This window comes from Ciconia boyciana, chromosome 2 (genome assembly GCF_034638445.1).
Source record: "Ciconia boyciana chromosome 2, ASM3463844v1, whole genome shotgun sequence".
In the NCBI taxonomy this organism is placed as follows: domain Eukaryota; kingdom Metazoa; phylum Chordata; class Aves; order Ciconiiformes; family Ciconiidae; genus Ciconia; species Ciconia boyciana.
Genome location: NC_132935.1, coordinates 165,311,530 through 165,329,769, shown reverse-complemented (window position 1 = coordinate 165,329,769; position 18,240 = coordinate 165,311,530). Strand labels below are relative to the sequence as shown.

Genomic DNA, 18,240 nt, shown 5'->3' with positions numbered 1-18,240 from the left:
GCAGATAATGCTCATCACTGTATCTCCCAGCAGAACCTTCCAGCTTTCCCTGGGCCTGGCTCAAAGACAGTTTGGCATTAAGGCTGTGGTTGGAGGCTGTGGTTCCCCAAGGAATACCTGGTGGCTGAAAAGCAGCTGGCTGCAACTCATTCCAGGTGAAATGAGTGCCTGTAGGAAGCCGAGGAACTTTCCAGGAATTTGCCTTTCCTCCCACATCCCTCACTAGTGGGCACATCCCTGCTCATAGTGAGTACATCCGAAATCTGAGTTCTCTTGGATGTCTTGCTGTGCCAGAGGACTGTCACTGTCATTGGTGACCATCCGGGTACCATGTTTGTCCCTGTCAGAAGCAGCTCTGGCCAGTGTGACCCACACTAGTGTGACCCAGCCCTAATTCCCCCAGCTCCTGACATATGAGAGAGCAACTCATTTTCTAAGCAGATCACAGTTCATTGAATATTGATACTGCCTTTGCAGAGATCTCTCCTCTCTCCTCAGTCTTTCAGAAACAAGTCAACCTAGAGAAGATCGATGTGATGCTACCTCCATGTACCATATTCATAGAGAGGCTGTTTGCAACCTCCAATGGATTAGAAAATTTTATCTTATCATTGCAGACAACGTTAGGGACTCAGTAATAGCACTTTCCCTCCTGGCTGGACTGTGGCGATGAACAGGACCTATATGCCAAACCTTAGGAGCCCCCTCTCCAGTTTGCACTCCTCAAACCAGTCGTGCTCCCAGCATCGAGCTTCCCCAGAATATCGAGTGATGTTTTAGGTCTCAGTTTGGCTTCAAGGCAAGGGCCCTATGGTCTAGCCCTGTGATATTTAAAAGACCCCCTAAATACCACAATGAGGAAAATCATCTTCCCCAGTTATGGTGTAATTTCTCCCAGGAAGCTAAAGCTTGGTTGTGCAGAAGACAAAACTGCTTGGGTGATTGTCCAAAGCTGTTTAAAGCTACCTGCTGGAAGCGATGGCTTCTCAAAAAACTCATTACTTCCACTCCCAGCACAGGGTGCACTTCTTAGACCTACCCTTTCTGACAGATATACATGGTGACAGGGAATTTAGGGAAAAGACATCTCTAGTAGCTTGCACTGAACCTACTCCTCTCCTTGGGAGTGGATAAGAGTGAACCAACATTTTAGTCATGCTCCTTGAATGCATAACAGAAAAGTTACTCAGAAAACTTTGATGATAATATTTATCTATGAACATATACAGAATAGAAGGAGATGAATTTTGCTCAAGATTTCCGTTGCAGAAAACAGCTTCTATTTGCCTGAAATAGTGCTGTCCCATTCTTGCACATGTCTCTGTCATTTCCAGAAAACTGTTTTGGGAGACTTGTTTTCACAGCTTCTAATACATTAAAGCCCAGATCACTGTCTGTAGCATTAATGAGTAAGTCAGCAGCGCACCTGAACTTCCAGCCTGCAGCTAAACTGAAACCGGTTGGAATTGAACAGTACTGTCAACATGTCAACATGTTATTTTTTAATAAAATAAACAATAGAAAATAAACACAAGAAGGAGGGAGAAACGCAAATCAGAGATCCCTGATGTTTTTAGTTTAAAACATACTTATTTCAGATTTGGCAGAAGGAACCCACATGTATCATTAGCAGCAGCTTTTTGCTAAGATCTCTTGGGTCCTGCAGGCCAAACCCCTGAAGCTAGCAGCAGCCTTTCAGGTAATAAGGGAATGACATGTAAAAGAATCTAGGTACTTACAATTGCAGATAACATGCCTAATGGCATTTATAAAAGGGTCTGGACCCCAGATGTCTCTACAGCTAGCTGTCTAAACATTCGAAACTTAGGACCACACTGAGAACTCCCCTTGGTGAGATCCAGCCTTCAGATTGGGACACTTAATATTAATTTCCATAGGAAAGCGTGGCATCTCATGTCCCACTGCAGTCAATACAGTCAATGGAGCCTTCCAGACGGCCCAGAGAATCTGGCTGGCAGCCAGCTGCCACTGTATAAGGGTACAAGTCTCCTATAGGTCCTGGGTCCTATATGCCAGGTCCAGGCAGGTATCTCAAATATCCTGATGCATTTTAGGATTATCGGCTTAGACACCTATAAGTGAGCAACTGATTCATGTCCTAATGGAACTGAGATGTTTTTCCAGGTGGAGGAGGAAGGTGAGGAACTGAAGATGTGAAAAGTGTTTGTACTTCAGCAGTGCCTCCTGTTTGGCAGGCCAGTGGGGAAAAGTCCATGTTACTTAATGCCCTGACGTGCTACATTTGTTTACAAGTCAAAGAGAGCTTTCCTGGCAGCTTCTACTTCATTGGAAAATGTGAAGTAAAAAGCCCTGAACTCAAAACTTAGCATGACCTCTGACGTAATCTGGGCATAACCCTTCAGATTTGTGTTGGCAGCACTTCTACTGAGATGAATGGGAGCCAACTGCTCCAGGCTGCTGCTTAGTACTAGAACATATTTCAATATGTTGATTTAATCTATGTACCTGGCCAAAGCTGTTGCAATCTTGGGGGTACAAAGATACAATGCCCAATTGGAAATACATAAAGGGAGGTGATAGAAAGCATGGGGTCTGGTAATGTTGTCGTGTTATGATGACAGAAAAAGAGGTAATTGGCTCTGGCTGCTGCAGAGAGAAGTTAAGGTCAAATACTGGCATTTCCTTTCATAAATCTGAGAATCTCTCGAGGCAGATGAAATGCATAATTTACCATCACCAGAGAGAAAGACTCAGTGTGATGGCTGGTCAGTATTTAAAGACCATATTGATATTGTCTTCCATCTTGCAGAAAGATGAACTGAGCTCAGATTCTTCAGGGTACCAAAGTGCACAGCTCCCTCCCAAGATAAAGAAGATTTATGAGCAGTGACCATGTAGACACTGGACTTTTTTATTTTCAATTATTTTCTAGGAAATGTTTAATAAATATCCAGGATAGTTGAAATGCTGAGCCAGGACAGTGGCAAGAGTAAAAAATAATCTGGTTTGAACTTTTATTTTATTTGCACTGAAGCCAGAATAAATCCATGCATATAGACAGATTTCTCACACTCTTAAAATACTGCAACTAAGACCAGTCTTGGCCACTGAGACAGGTGCTGAGCTCACTTGCATGTTGTTCATTATAAAAAGCCCCATTAAGGTCAACCTTATATCCCTGGAATAAAAGCATTATGTCAAGCAAAACTTCTGAGACAGTGCTACTTCTCAACAGTGAAGAGAAATGCATTGAATGAATCCAACCTAGTTTAGGGGTCTGCTTTAGGATAAGGAAAATTTACCATAGATTCTACTGAATGTACTAATTTTCTAGATCTCTCCCTCTTTGAAAAAGGGAGCTGAGGGTAACTCGTTCAGAAAAAAAAGCCCGTATACAGCTACTCTCTGTTCTCCATAATGGTCCCTCTGCCTTCAGAATCCAATAAATATTGAATATACAAAGAAAAATCCTATTTTGTTTCCTGATCATTACTGTTGCTCTCACTTCTTCATCGTTAATCCCAGGAGAAAGCTTTCTTGCCTGTCTGTTCAAACTGACATAAAACATGTCCAGCTGTTTTAGCAAATGCCCTGTTTCCTGACTTCTGATCAGCTTTAATCAATTAACAAATACTTGATTCTGATCAGTGCAGACAGATGCAATACTGAACTAACAGCCAAAGAGGTTTCCCAAAAACCATACAATATGGTTAAAAATGTCTAGGACTTACGAATATTGGCTGGTTTCATTGTGTCCAACGTCTGGTGAATGCAACTTCTGGACTAAGATACGGATGATGCAAATGAAGAGAATGAAGTTCACCTGTTGGGATGGGTAGAAAGGAAACAGAGAGAAATAAAAAATTAGTATTTTTGTCCAGTGAAAAGAGCTGATCGTTAGAGGGGAGTTCCTTTCACTGCAATATTTTTGCCATGGAGCAAGCTGTTGTTAAAAAGCCATGAGCAGAGAACCCCGCTCTGGGAGCACATAGTAAACCGACACAGGATGGCAGCCATCTTGGGCCTGACATCAGCCTGCTTGGGACTTTGTGTCATACATCCCAAGTATGATGATGTCAAACCCATAGAGCACAGCTATGCACGACGTCCTGCTGCGCGGGGGAGTGCCGACGACAGGGTGGGAAAAGAGCCTTGGGAGTTAGCGGAGCGACGGACATCAAAGCCCTCGGGAGACGGTGACATGGGACCGGCTGCTGAGCATGTCAAAGACTGAGGTGATGAGCCAAGGAAACCAAACCAAAACACAAAGCAGTATCCACTCAAGTGGGCCTCTACTCAATGCTAGTGGACATATTTTCTCTGGAGAGAAGCTGGAGACCTTGTATAGCAAGGGATAGACCTCACCGACACAGCGGAAAACATTCTCTCCTAGGACATTAGACCGGAGGAGTCTAGCTAATACCTAGATTTGAGACGGTGCTTTTCACTCAAAAAATCTCAAGGTGCTCCACCAACACACTCAAGCAATGTTAACCTTATTTAATAGCAAAGGTGTAGAGATAGGAATGGCAATTTCCTAAAGGCATGTAGTAGATGGCATGGGTTGAAAGCAAATCTACTTGGTTTTAAGGTCCTATCTATTGAATCACACTGTTATTCATCCAACATATACAATAGAAAAGTGATGACAGATTTCTGTGGACTTAGTTTAGTTTTAGTTTGGCACACAACCTCTTTCTTTATCCTTTCATGGTTAGCGAATGCACAAATGATTCTGATTTTTAGAGACTCAGTGGCTGGAAGGGATTGTGTTAACCAGCCAATCTGATTTCCTGCAAAAGCAGATTGTAAAATTTCCTCCAGCAATTCCTACATTTATCTCAACAACAGGTGAATAAAGTAGACTGTGTCAATTAGACACTCACTCTTTCTTCAAAGGCTATGAGTGATTGGAAATTAATTGTATTTCTTGGTTATGATGCATTGCTTAATCACTTTTTATCTATCCCATGCCATTTATCATAGTTTCTGTTCATATTTATTCGCTTGTAAAAATGGTTTGTGTCTAACTTGGTGGCAAGTAAAATTTATCAGTTCAAAACAGTATTATCATCTAGATCAATTACTCCAATGAGCATTGATAGCACACAAGCTGCAGCACTGAAGGTAAGACTGGAGCAGTTAAATACTGACTGTGTTGGCTCGTAGTGGTCGAGCAAACATGGACACAGGGCAGTGATGAGTCAGGTGAAGTATGACTTAGAGACTTAGTACAGTCTTAGCGTTGCATGGTAGAAGATACGGCTATCAGGCTACTGGAGAAGTTGTTTAGTTTCTTTCTCAACCTAGAGTATAATCAAAGGCACTTGATCTGTTCCCAGTGCTTCATATCTTATATCTTATATATCTTGTATATGTATTTCTTCCTTCCATTGAGACCTATGCTTTATTCCCATGGATATGGAGAAAATGTTGCACTCCTCCCTGAAGAAACCTGCTGTTCATCAGATAGTGGTTATCATGCCCTTCCTTTGTGCCAGATTTATACGATATCTGCAGAAGGAAAATCAGAAATTGCTGGGTAAATTTTGTTTGGCAATGAGGAAATAATTTATTGGCCAAAAGAAAACACAGAATCATTGATCTGAGGACAACAGGGTGTATTTCTTTACCAAAAGGTTATCTCGGGAAAGGGAAATACTATCTATAGCTTTATATGATGATATAAATATTTTGAGATCTGTCATTAAGTATTGTATTCCTTTTCAGTGAGGAGAATAGAGTAAGATGTAATTATTCAAACTGCTTCAGTTTGGAATCCCTGTATGACAAATGCTGCAGAAAAAAAGTCTTCTTGTAAAGGTCATAATGTACGTGGAATAAGAAGAATGTATGTCTAAGAAAAGATTTCTGTTTAAAAGAGATATGTTTGGTTTGATTTATGTTGCATTTTCTTCCCTTCCCACATACTTGCCTTCATTTAAGAAAACTCAAAGCTAAGTTTAACTCAAGTTCATTTGATTTCAAGTTTTGGCTTGACACCTGACAGAGGAAATGTAATATTCAACAGGGATGTAAGGACTCAGAGTTCCTCAGAAGTGTAATGGTTTCTGTGGTCAAAATTGATCACATCCAGAGAAGAAGTCAAGCACTTCTGTTGTTTTAGCTGGAAATTAGCCAAGCTTCTCAAGAACTTACTTTAAAAACACATAGCTAGAATCCAACTTTGTACTGGATGCTATAACAAGAGGCAAATATCTGGGGGAATTAATCTAACCTCTTTGTATCTAGGTAGAAATTTATGGTAGGACTCATCCCATTTTACTTTATAGTGTTGACATCTACAACTGAAGAAGTCATCCTGGGCTCTGCATATGGTCAGCTCAGAGAAACAAAAATGTTCATGGCACAATTCACCTGATTGAATTTAGGCATCCACTGATTCATTAGACAAGATGAGCCTTTCCTGGATCTCTAACCATGTTCCTCAACCTCCTCTGGCTACACACACCCATGGCTACTGCACCAGAGTGCCCAGGGCGACTAGCTGAGATGGAGGTAGTCAGAGTTAAATCAAATGAGCTCCACCTTGGTTGTTTCGACATTCAAGCTCTTCCCATGGTCAATGGTTAAAAGTAAAGATGTTTATCCAGGGGGGGAGCTTCCTCATCCTAAGGCAGATATTTAATATACAGCAGGATTTTATCTGTCAATGCATTTTCCATGGACATTTGCAGAACACTTCTCAACACCCCTTCACCCCCCACACTTACTATTAAAGATGGCTTTGCAGCCAGCAGAATGTGCTGATACTTTACCAAAATAGACACCAAAATAGGAGTTTTAATGATCCACCAGAATGGGGATTCCACTACTTCCTCCCAGCACCTAAAAAGAAACAAAACCAGACTTAAAACACCAAGCAAAGCAAGCAAGAAGCTATGTAACCTTCTCAGATACTTGGTTTCCCTAAATGCTAAAGATGGCTATGCTAGGTTATATGAAAAGGACTAAGCCCAGTGTGCATGAACTGGGAAGAGCTTAAGACTTGCTTTGCAGTGGCTTTGAGCACTGGTAGGTAGCAGTTGCCCCAGATATAATGCTGTGAGCTCTTTTCCCCTTGGTAATGGAATGGGCTGGAGGATGTTATCTCAAGGTTAATGTGGGGGAGGATGGTGATTCACTGTGTTTCTCCTACACCGAGGTCTGCTACAAGGAAATGCTATCAAAACCCACAGATCCATGAGGCCTCCAATGCTATCCACCATCATGGATGGGGGTTTTGTTAAGCACAGAGCAATTGGCACCGTCAGAAAAAAACCACATGCCCTTCTGAGAAAGATGACAGACACCTTATGGTGGGATTAGTCAGACTAAATCTAGCTAGCTGCATCTGAGCTATGGATCTAGTCAGACAAGTCCATAGGGTCCAGGGTGTGATTTATTTCATCCTGAAGTCAGAATTGTCTGCAAACCACACCACTCACCTAGGTCATCTGGAACTATATTTTAAAGCCACCAAGGACATGACAGAATAGGAATGATGTGGAAATGACTAATATTGCTTGGGACATATTTATCTGCAGATGTCACAAGTCAGGTGACTGAAGGAGAATTTGTAGGAGAGCATTCATGAAAACTGGTCTGCATTCATGTTTGAAGTAGATTAGTGGAACCCATCGTAGACAATTTCACCTCGATTCAGCTCATCTAATTCAAAATGTTGACAGTGCAAGTTATGGTACATGAAGTGAGGCACTTTTAGGGCACAGTTCCTGAGACCTATTTTAGGCATCAACTTCAGGATGAAAAGAATTGCACTCCATGAACTACACTGACTAAATCTCCACTTGCTATAAAAGGAGACTAGAGCAAATTGCACAGATACAGCTGCTTATACTTAGTCAGGTGCATGCTGCCCTTTCATTTAGAATTAAAGTGGCCCTAATTATGTCTAGTGCACTTCATTTTTAAAATAAATTCAGGCAGTCTGAATGAAGGTCACTTTAATTTGGAGTTAGAATGTTTAAATAGAGGCTTAATGTTGTTTAACCAATCTTACATAATTAGGTTTTATTTAATCTGGATTAATTTCCTGTAATTTTTCTCTGTAGGTAATTTTAGTATGCCAAAAAATCTATGTTAGGTATTAGCATATCCTGTAAATTCACACTCTGTTTTACTTGGCACAAAACTGTAGAGCTTTAAAGCCTCCAGAAAATGCAAAGAAGTCTGCATTTTTATTAAGAATTGCTGGAGCTGAGTGGGAATATATAGTAAGAAGAATTGGTATCCAGACTGGTTAAATCCTTTGGTCTCTATCTCATTGTAGAGGCTATTTATTAACAGAGTAAATAAGGTCAGTTTTATGCAGATAGAGTGAAACCATAAAAAAAGTCAGTAGCCCTCAGGAAATGTGTTAGCATGACTATAAATCAAAAATGCAATGAGAAATCTGAGCTGCTTCTCTTATTGAAATAAGGACAAATCAGGACACATTTGGAGAGGGAGAATGCACGGAAGAAAATGGAGTTAACCATATGCTGCAAATGCAAGAAGCGAGGGCATGCACAGTGAGTATATAATAAGCACCTGATTCTGTAACTCTCTGGAGTGTTTTCTCATAAAAGCCTTTCCAAATACTATAGTTTGACTGCTTGAGTAAAAGCATGAAGGAGGACTGCAGGATCAGATCCTATTTACTTGCATATATCCTTGGATAGCTCTGATATCTGCCTCATTTACTTAGCTGTATTCTATCTGCTTCTTATGTAAAATATCAAAGGCTGCTGCTAGGTTAAAGAGGACAAAGAACAGATCCTAAGATCTGCCTGGGGAAAAAAAAAAGAGCTTTTAGACTTTTTATGTGGGAGAGCTAATGGGTGTGCTTATTAAATACCTGCTGCATGAGCATATTTAGGGTCAATTCTGCAGGATGCAAAGCTCTGCTCTGAGCACGGGGCAGCTGCTCAGCTGATATCTTTGTTATACACAGGATCACAGGGCCAAATGCAACCATCAGGGTCTGTTCACAAATTCCCTGCAAATATCCTGACCAAGGGATTGGGAGACAAAGAGGGTGAGTGACTGGCCTAAGTTGACATAAAATGTCAACTTGGAGTGTTTCCCGGTTCATGGTGGCAGGGGAAAGCCTCTGCTCTGCTCTGACTGCCATTGGGGTTAGGGCAGGATGGCTGGGTTACTAAAACTGCAGGGCTTTCCTTGGCCTTCCTTGGAGGTAAAAGAAGGAAGAATTATAAAGGAAAGATAATTGTGTCCACAGGCTTACCCAACATCGAAAAAGTAAATCCTGACAATAGTCCAAGCAGTGATGAACACAGAGGGGGCACCTGACAAGAGAAGAGATGGTGTTACTGTCAGAAATCATTATTAATGTTTTCAGGGCTGCTCTCCCTGACTTTTCATCTCTCATGAGTGACTGAGGTGATGCCTTCCTTCAAGAGTGGGCAAATCCTTCACGTTTTCAATGCTCACATGCCAAACAAGCAACATGTTGCCTTTCTCTCCCACTGGCCATGTAAGATGAGTTTCCTGTAACTGCTCCCTAGTAGATTTATCTTCCTACAAAATAACTTCTGATGGTGAAATGCAAGGAATAGGAATAACTTTAGACATCTACAGTGTGGACATCTGTGTCTAAGCCAGTCACCACAGGCTCTCTTTAGCATCAATGGGGAGAAATATGTACTTCTAACACAGAGGTCATCTGAGCTACTTTAGATGTTTGCTTTAGGACAAGAAATATGCCCTTGGACTCCCTTGACTGTATTGCCTGGATCTCCACTGACTATAAAGGGAGCCTGGAGTGACAAGTTCACATGTAGATGTCTGTAGTTGGCCAGATGAACCTACCTCTGCTCCTCACTCCATGATCTTCTGCCTGACTAGGGTGGTCTTGTTCCATCTTTGTGGTGCCTTTTTTCTCTGTCTCTTGTCTTTGATTAGATTTAGATTGGAAATACTCCAGAAGGACATGTTGCTTTGTTCTGCATTAGTCACAGTACTGCATATTGTTTATTACCAATGATTTCCAAGTGCAATGGTAATAAAAACAGTAAGAGCTGTAATGAATGCATCCAAATTATTAATTCCTGCTTGATCCATTCCAGATCCATCACTCATGCTCTTGCAAATGATGGATGACTGAAAGGCCAAAAGATCCTTCAAGCACCTGTCATTTTCTTGAATTGCCCTTCCTCACCCAAGCAACCTCAGAATACATTACGAGTGCAAGAGATTTTCTTTGATTTAAAATCATTAGCTTCATACATTTTTCTTTAAAATCTGCCAGCTCTACTGTGCTGAAAGAAGGGGTATCTATGCACAAGGCAGGTTTAAAGAAGGCCTGACCTGATTAACTGCATCTGAAACAAGGCCTGCTAACATCATCTCTTCTTATGCTTATAGCATGGAGAATTGTCTCTCTTCTGCAGTGTGAACCCAAGCGTAACTCCTGTCACTTTCGATGGAAGTTACTCTACGGCTAACTGATCAAATCCCGAGTCCAGGCATACCCCTGTACATGACACAATTTTATTTTTTTCTTTTCTTTTCAAGATTCTTCCCTGCTCTAATTATTTCTCAGTTTCAGCTATTGAGAGCATGCAATAGAAAGCCATTTTGCTTACTTATACATAAATCTTCAGCTAAATGGCTTAAAGGGGAAAAGAGATCTGTTTCCTCTTTGGAGAAAGAAGAGAAGTTGACCTGGTAGGATTAATTTGCATAAGTTAGCAATTCAGCTCTGAAGAGTTTGTGAAGAGTTTAATTCTGTCTTCCTTGGCATTTTCTTATTTTATTTTATTTTATTTATTTTAATTTATTTTAATTTAATTTAATTTAATTTAATTTAATTTAATTTTATTTTATTTTATTTTATTTTATTTTATTTTATTTTATGTTTGACACTAGATTCACATTAAAGATGAGAAATCACTAATGCAGTAAGCAGAAGGTTATCAGCATTAGCACACAGGCGATGGGATCTCAGGATAGCTACCTGGCCTGAATTCAATAAGACAAGGAGAGAGTGAGGGACTGCAGTGCCTGATTCAGTTGAGGATTCCTGCTTTGCTGGGATCCATCCTTATAATTTAAAGTCAATGCATGATATAAACTTTGGGATCCCTGTCAGGATCAAAGGACTAAATGACTATAAAGGTGATGAGGAATTTCAGGCCCACAGTCCTTAAAGACGCTGAGGTGCTCAACTATCAATTGACCTAGCACAAACTAAGGTCTTAAATACCTTTGAAGATTTAGGCTAATGCTGTTAAACTCCTCTGGCCATCACTTGATCTTGCTCCTGGTTGCACTAAGAATTCTTGGCAGCAAGGTAACATGTATACTACATCTCTGCCCTGTCTGAGTCCCCAGGTTTGTGCATTAAACTGCTGTTAAAAATGCCTGTCAGGATCACCTCTTGGCATTCAATTTTGAGAAGATGCATACCCCAGCCAATCAAGATGTACCACCAAAAGTACTTCCTCTCTGAAAAGAAGGAGATGACCAACAGGGTGTGAAGATACAACCCCTCCACCAGGAGCCAGAAGAAGTTGGCCATGACGCAGTACTGGAAGAAAACCATCATGGCTTTGCAGCCTACCTGGAAGAGAAGAAACGAAGAGTGGTGAACTGCAGCACGTTTCCATAGTAAACACACCGAATTACCAGTAAACTTTGCTCTGTGTGTATCTTTGGGATTGCTTTTTGCAGGACCTGAAGCCCTTATGGAATGAGCTCTATGGTAAAAAGCCAAAACCCCTACCAAGCTTGCTTGGGGTACACATGGTTGACACGTTAACCCCTCCATGGAGAGTGCAGCGTGCATCCTGAGCCAGCTCAGGTCTGGATGCACTTTGTGTGAGCCTGGAGATGCACTCAAGCTTGGAAAACCTGTTGAGCAGTGACAAACTGATACGCTGGACCATGATCCCTACCAGCACGGTGCTGCTCTCTGTAGGTTTTGGATGTACATCTGTAGGAAGCTGGCTTCGTGGCAGAGTGGATGCCAGAAGGTCCTGCCCTGATGTGTAGTGACCAGCCTCTCTGCTCTGCCAGGCATGGGTTTGTGGGGCCGAGCTGTGAAGCAAACCATTGCCCTGGTTCAGAGGAACCCTCCAAAAAGGCACTACTTTGAACTGAGACCAACTCAGTGACTGGTTTATGGTGCAGCCAACAAGCACTTGGTTCAGCATGATGGAAGTGATCTGCACGGGAGAGTAAACAAGAATGGGTGGGAATTTCTTATGCTATTTTTGTCACTAAAGTCAGCATCTTGATGAATGACACACTGAGTGACTTGGGCACCATGGTCCCCACCATCATTCTCAGAGGGGTTGCCTGCTAGTATTACCTGGCTTCCTAAACCCAAAGAAATGAAGCTCTGACTTGAATAAAATGATTCCCCAGGATAAAACAAACAAACAAACAAAAAAACCTGTGTTAATTAGCCCTTGAAAGTAAAGTCCAATTGTAATCACTCCATGGCCTGGTACATACTGCAAAAACTGAAGGAATTTGAGGCAGGGGTTTGAAGAAAGCCAAGCTGACGAAGAATTGTGAATACTCAGTTAGGAAAAGAAGGACTGGGATACGTATTTTTAAAATAAAGAAAATGATAAGAAGGAGAAGCAGAGTAAACCCTAAAGAGCATGGACAGATTTGATTGCATTGGAAGGCAAGAGATTTGAAAAGGGAAGGAGGATTGTTTTTCTTCAGGAAATGAATAATTAAACACAGTAACTTGCTGTGTGAAGATTTCACTGCACCACAGGTAATTGGAACAGTCACCTTACCAAAGAAAAAAAATGGGAAATTTCTCTGACACTTAGGGGCCAAACCCACTGCAAAACACCTGAAGGTAGAAATCAGCTGCCCAAAGAAGTGTGTCAGCCCTGGCCACTGCCCCAGCATGTGCTGTATCCAGGTCCAGCTGCAGCTTTACAAGAGATCATTGGTTGCATAATTACCTGCATCCACACTGTCTAAGCATCCTTGAGATGTTGATTCGGCAATAGCCTCGTTGCCTTCAGCGAGTCAGCTTGGGTAATACCCTGCACTTACTGGGGCAAGGGCACAAGAATCTGGCTGCTAGCACACTGGATAGTGGCTCTTCCCTGGTGCTCCGCATGCACAGTGTGTTGAATTTAGAGTAATAATTGATTTGCACCAGTGACAAGCTCACACTTCCCTCCTGCTCCCCTCTCCTGCTGAAAACAGTTGCTATGAAACACAGTGGTTAAAAAGAGAAGTGTGGAAAATGTTTTCTCGATGCCACATGTTTTGGAGAGGGACTTGGCCCTACTGATCACTCAAAATTAATTCAACACTCCCCTAGCACCTGCCAGGATGTCACACTGGGGTCCCTCATGGGCTCCTGCTAATCAATTTATATGCACATCAGCTACCTCCTGTGAGGCAGATGGCATAAGCAGAGCCTTGCTGCAGGGTGGTGATGGGGGAAGGTGGAGGCAGAGCAGGCAGTTAACTCCCAGGGAGGGAAGGTGACACAGAGCTGAGCTGACAAGGGCTGGGGATGCAGCAGTGTCTTCCCTATGGCATCCCTATGCTCTTTGTTTCTCCCTGCTATTGTGTGCATATGGCTGCATGACATTGGCACACATCTTTTCTTTTGCCCAAAGCCTGAGTGCCTGCGTGGTGTGTCTGCAGCCAGTGGGGATTTGCTGGTGTGAGTGTACTCAGCCCTATTAGGGCTACTGAATTCTTTTATGGTTTCATTCCATCAGTATTTGGCCCTAATTCAGCAGCTCACAGGTGAGACACGAAGTTTAAGGGAGCAGTTTTGATGCATCTCAACCACACGCTCCTCAAACGTGGATTTGCTTTGGGGATTGAACACTGGGGAATCCTTTCTGGATGGTTGCATTGAAGCTAGGGCAGAGGCATGATGCTGGAGCACGTCACGAGGAACTGCAATACTTTACAGGACCAGGAAAGACTGCTCACAAAAAGTGCATGTGATTTCTGCATAACAGAGACTCTCAGGCAGGGATCCCCAAGCTGTGTTGAACTCAGGCTGTGGCAGCAGAAGCCCCAGATCTGGGTGCCCAAATTCATCACCTCTTCTCCCAGTATTGGCAAACATTGCTTTTGTGGTAGTCTCTGGCCCTACCTCCTTCCCTAACGTGGTGGTGGCTTGTTACAGACCTGAGGTGGATCATGCACATGGGCAGCAGCTAGGTTTTGGCAACTTCTTCTCTGAGGGACCTGTACCCGATCAATTCTTTGCTGCGTGCTGAGGGATGTTTGGCTAGTTGAGCAGTTGCTACCACCCCAGGCATTTTTTGTATTACCTGGAGAAAAGATATTTTTATGCATCATTTTGAGCACACGGGAATAACATATTGCAGCCAGGGATCCCCTGCGGCATGGGGATGTCCTGCACTGGAACAGATTTGGATGCACTGTCCTGTCTTACAAATTAAATCATGGTATTTTCTCACTGCCTGGGCTTCTTGCTACTATTGCCTAAGCTGGGTAAGTTTAAACCAGACCAGATATTTCTAGGAGAGATGCAGTTTCACTGTTGACTGCAGTGTTGTTCTTCCATTGAATCCTCTTTGACAGCCAACTCAGCGACACATTTGGAAAACAGCCCTTCCTGGCTTTTGAGAGACCTTATTACATGCAGCACTTGGTAGTGGGTCTCTACCTTCCTGATCGATCGGATTCAGCCTCAGAATGGCTGTCATAATGCTGGGAAATAAAAGCCACGTTTATACAAGATGCTTTACCCTTTAGACGACAGACACTAGGCAGAGATGAGCTATTACATCTCATAAAAGACTTTTTTTCATAAAGAGCAGACCTCATGATGTGTCAGTGTTGAAAGAATAGTATAGGCTATGTTTAGAAAAGACATTTTCAGCAGCAAAAGCAGCATTACTGCACTTCTTTTTCTATTCTCTCCCCTTCCACTATCGCATTTACAACAGCTTATTTCCCTGTCTTTCTTCAGGCATATTGCCCTGCTCATGTCCACACAAGATGTTGCACTGAGATGGTCTGCCTTGGCTTTGTGGATAGCACATCTACCCAGGTGGCTCCTCGCTGCTTTCCTTCTTTGGGACTGCATTAGACATGGGCCATTTGCTTTCCCCATGAAGGTCCCCTCCCTTTCCACACGTGCTGCCGGTGACTAACCACTGAGACGGATTCTGCCTCCAGCCAGTGAGGCACAGAAACCTCTTTGACCCCAACAAACACTTTTGTGCTTCTCTTTAAATTCCTCAGAGTCAATAAGAAAATTTAATCTTGATTATTGTTGAAGTTTACTTGAGGATGAGACGAGGCATGTCTTAGACCTACTGTATGGGCCAACCCTTCCTTGCCCTAGTGTGCCCAACCCTCTGTGCTGTATGCATCTACATTTACGACTGTTTAACTGAGGACTATCTGAAAAGGAGACACTGTGCAAGAGTCAGCTGCTTAAAAGTAGACTGCTAGTGTCATTTTAGGCACTGCCAAGTATTGTGTTGGGCTTCCAGCTGTTGTTCCAGAAGGATGGGGATTTCTTCTGCAGACCCTTGGGATATTCACAGGCATTTTAAGGGGTATGAGATGCCCATGCTCACATGGTGGAAGTCTGCCTTTTATGAAGAATCGTTGCTGAGATAGCAAGACAGGGAAAAAAATGTACATATTGCACTGTACTACTGTCCTGAAAGGCTGGTTTCCTCAAATGTAGACAAATCTTTGAAATAATTCCTATTATTTTGTATTTTAGATGGATATTCACACCTGTATAAAGTGCATGCAAAAGACTGTCTTGCTGGTCTTGGAGTGTTTATGAACTGAACATGGGTGTGAATGCCTACCTTCTGGATAGGAACCAGGCCTATGGCTCTCAAAGAAATTACTTCATTTCAAAATGAGGGGCATTTATTGCCCTCTGAGACAGAGCTGCCCTGACCATACACCTATTTATTGCCTAACAAGGCAATAGAGAAGGCAGAAGTTACCACATTCGCTTTGAAAGAGAAGGGGACTTCTTGCAGTCATTTTAGGGCAAATATTTAATGAGCTGTTGATACTTAGGCATGTATGCTGTCCTTTCACTAAGGAGATGGATGAGTAGGCACAAAGCATGTGGGTGGTTAGAAAGCTGGTGTGATGTTGAAACGCGCTTAGTTAAGAAGCTGGGCAAAAATTTTAGGGTGTCAATAGCGGGTCAAGTTTAAATAGCTTTATGGAATGGTGGGAAAAGCAACAGAGCTACCCACAGCCAGCATGCAGCACAGCATACATGTGCTACGGCCGCTGTGAAAAACACAGCCCACTTTGTCAGATCATAAGAAGAATGCATTCAAGATGCAACCAGACTTTCTGGGAAAGAGGCAAAGAGAAGGGACATAAGGGTCGGAAAACAAGACTGAGCAATAACCCTACCAGGCTTCTTCCCTGTGCCCAGTAGCACTTCATACTTTCAGATAATGTTAGCTCTGAGAAAAACATCTTTCTCCTAAAACTGATGTAGTGATCAGCTGACCCACCTAGAACAATGCAGTTCAGATGCTGGAGGCAGTAATTAACTCAGAGCTGAATCTGTCGTTGCGTTAAATACACCTATGTCATACTCCTCAGTGATAACTGCTCGAGGTATCCCTGCTCATTAAGAACTGCTAAGGACTGTCAGTCTTGACCAGCTGACTCTAGCTCAATAGAAGCAGCTTAGTTGGACAGGAGTTGGTCTGAGGTTTTGAGGGAGGTACACACACACAACCAACACATGTGCATGCATCAGCCTCCTCTGAATGCAACAAAACTCTACAAAAAAAGGTCAATCAACTCCACAGAAACACTGCGTTGCATCACAGAGCGTTCACTGCACTAACACAATTCTCCCTTGTCTTCTTTATTGGGGATATGGTGTGTTACAGGTTTAGAACTTGGGCCAAAGAAGGATTTAGATCAAAGAAGTATAAAGGGGCACTTGAGTGATTGATCATACTCCCACTTGACCCATCATAGCTGGCCTGGGAATACATTGCGATGTAAACAGTCTGCCTCAGTCTCATTGCCCCAGTCATGGGAATCCCCATGACGAGACCTGACCTGTCCCTCCCCGTGTACGGCCTCTCCTGTACATGGATGCGACCCCTGTGCAGACCCCATGTTCCCCCTTTGTACCCTTAAACTCTGCGGCTTCCTGTGGTGTGGAAGGTTTGTGGCAGGGCACCAAGACATATTGAAGTCAGCTTAAAGATATATTTAGGACATCGCATGCAATCCTGGGCAATGCTGCAGCTCCTGGCATTATTTATGAAGTTGGGACAGTGCCTTCAGCCCAGTCCGCAGTGCCTTCGGCAAAAGTGTGGGATCAGATTTGCCTCAATCAATCATGAAACATGGAGGCCTCAAAATCCCCTTTAAGGTACTTAGGTCCTTTTACCTGAGCTACCACCACTGATGCAGGAGGAAGAGATTTACACAGAGATTTCTGCAGGCCTCTTCAACAGAAGACAGATGAAAACTAATTTTCTCAGCGACAGATTTATCCAGCACTTTTCTTTTATGTTGCCCAGAAGACAGGACCTATCTGAAGGGTTAGCTGCTGAGTGACTCATGTTGAATTTGCCCACAACAACAGCTGCTCTTCTCCCCAGCCTGGTCAAAGAGGCTTCCTCGATCTTATTTAAAAGCTTTTTAGAGATCCCACTCATGATCCTGTTGCTGGGGCACACCTGGAAAATGGGGTAGCACGGAGCAAGCACTGCCTGCTTTGGAGATGCTGAAATTAAGGTCTTCAAGCACAGGGACTGGCCTAACCCTACATCTCCATAACTATAGTGCCATTTTAGACACTCATCTCATAATCATAACTAAATTCAGAAGTCTCAATCTTGAGGTGATTCCCACCCCACATGCCTAAATCAGATTGAATCCCATCTCAGCTCTTCTGTTGATATGTCCACCTTAGCCAAAGTATAATGTAATCTGTAACAATGATGCAATAACCAAGTAATTGCTTTGCTTGTAAGATTACATGGTATAATTAATTCCCCATCTCACTATCATGGCACTGGAATTCATACAACTGACAAATTCCCAATCATTTATAACCTAAATATTGTACAGCACTGTTCATAGCTATGCATTGTCCATTAATTTCTGTGCATGTTGCATGGAGATGTCAAGATAGACTTAGTTTCCAAATACTTGTTTTTGTTTTCCATGGGGTATTTCTCTCTGCTTTTAACTTTACTTTTATATTATAGAATCATAGAATCATTTAGGTTGGAAAAGACCTTTAAG

The 18,240-nt window shown here is 42.5% G+C and overlaps 1 protein-coding gene across 2 annotated transcripts in view; it reads right to left on the bottom strand.

Moving 5' to 3' along the window:
* LOC140648582 (vasoactive intestinal polypeptide receptor) overlaps positions 1-18,240 on the bottom strand; it is a 122,203-nt gene that overhangs the window by 11,228 nt on the left and 92,735 nt on the right. For both annotated transcript variants that reach the window (XM_072854828.1, XM_072854829.1), the window contains exons 7-10: positions 11,416-11,569; positions 9,233-9,293; positions 6,762-6,831; positions 3,714-3,805 (exon numbers count right to left, since the gene is read on the bottom strand). In XM_072854828.1, coding sequence (XP_072710929.1) covers positions 3,714-3,805; positions 6,762-6,831; positions 9,233-9,293; positions 11,416-11,569 — 377 coding nt within the window. The remainder of the gene's footprint in view (positions 1-3,713; positions 3,806-6,761; positions 6,832-9,232; positions 9,294-11,415; positions 11,570-18,240) is intronic.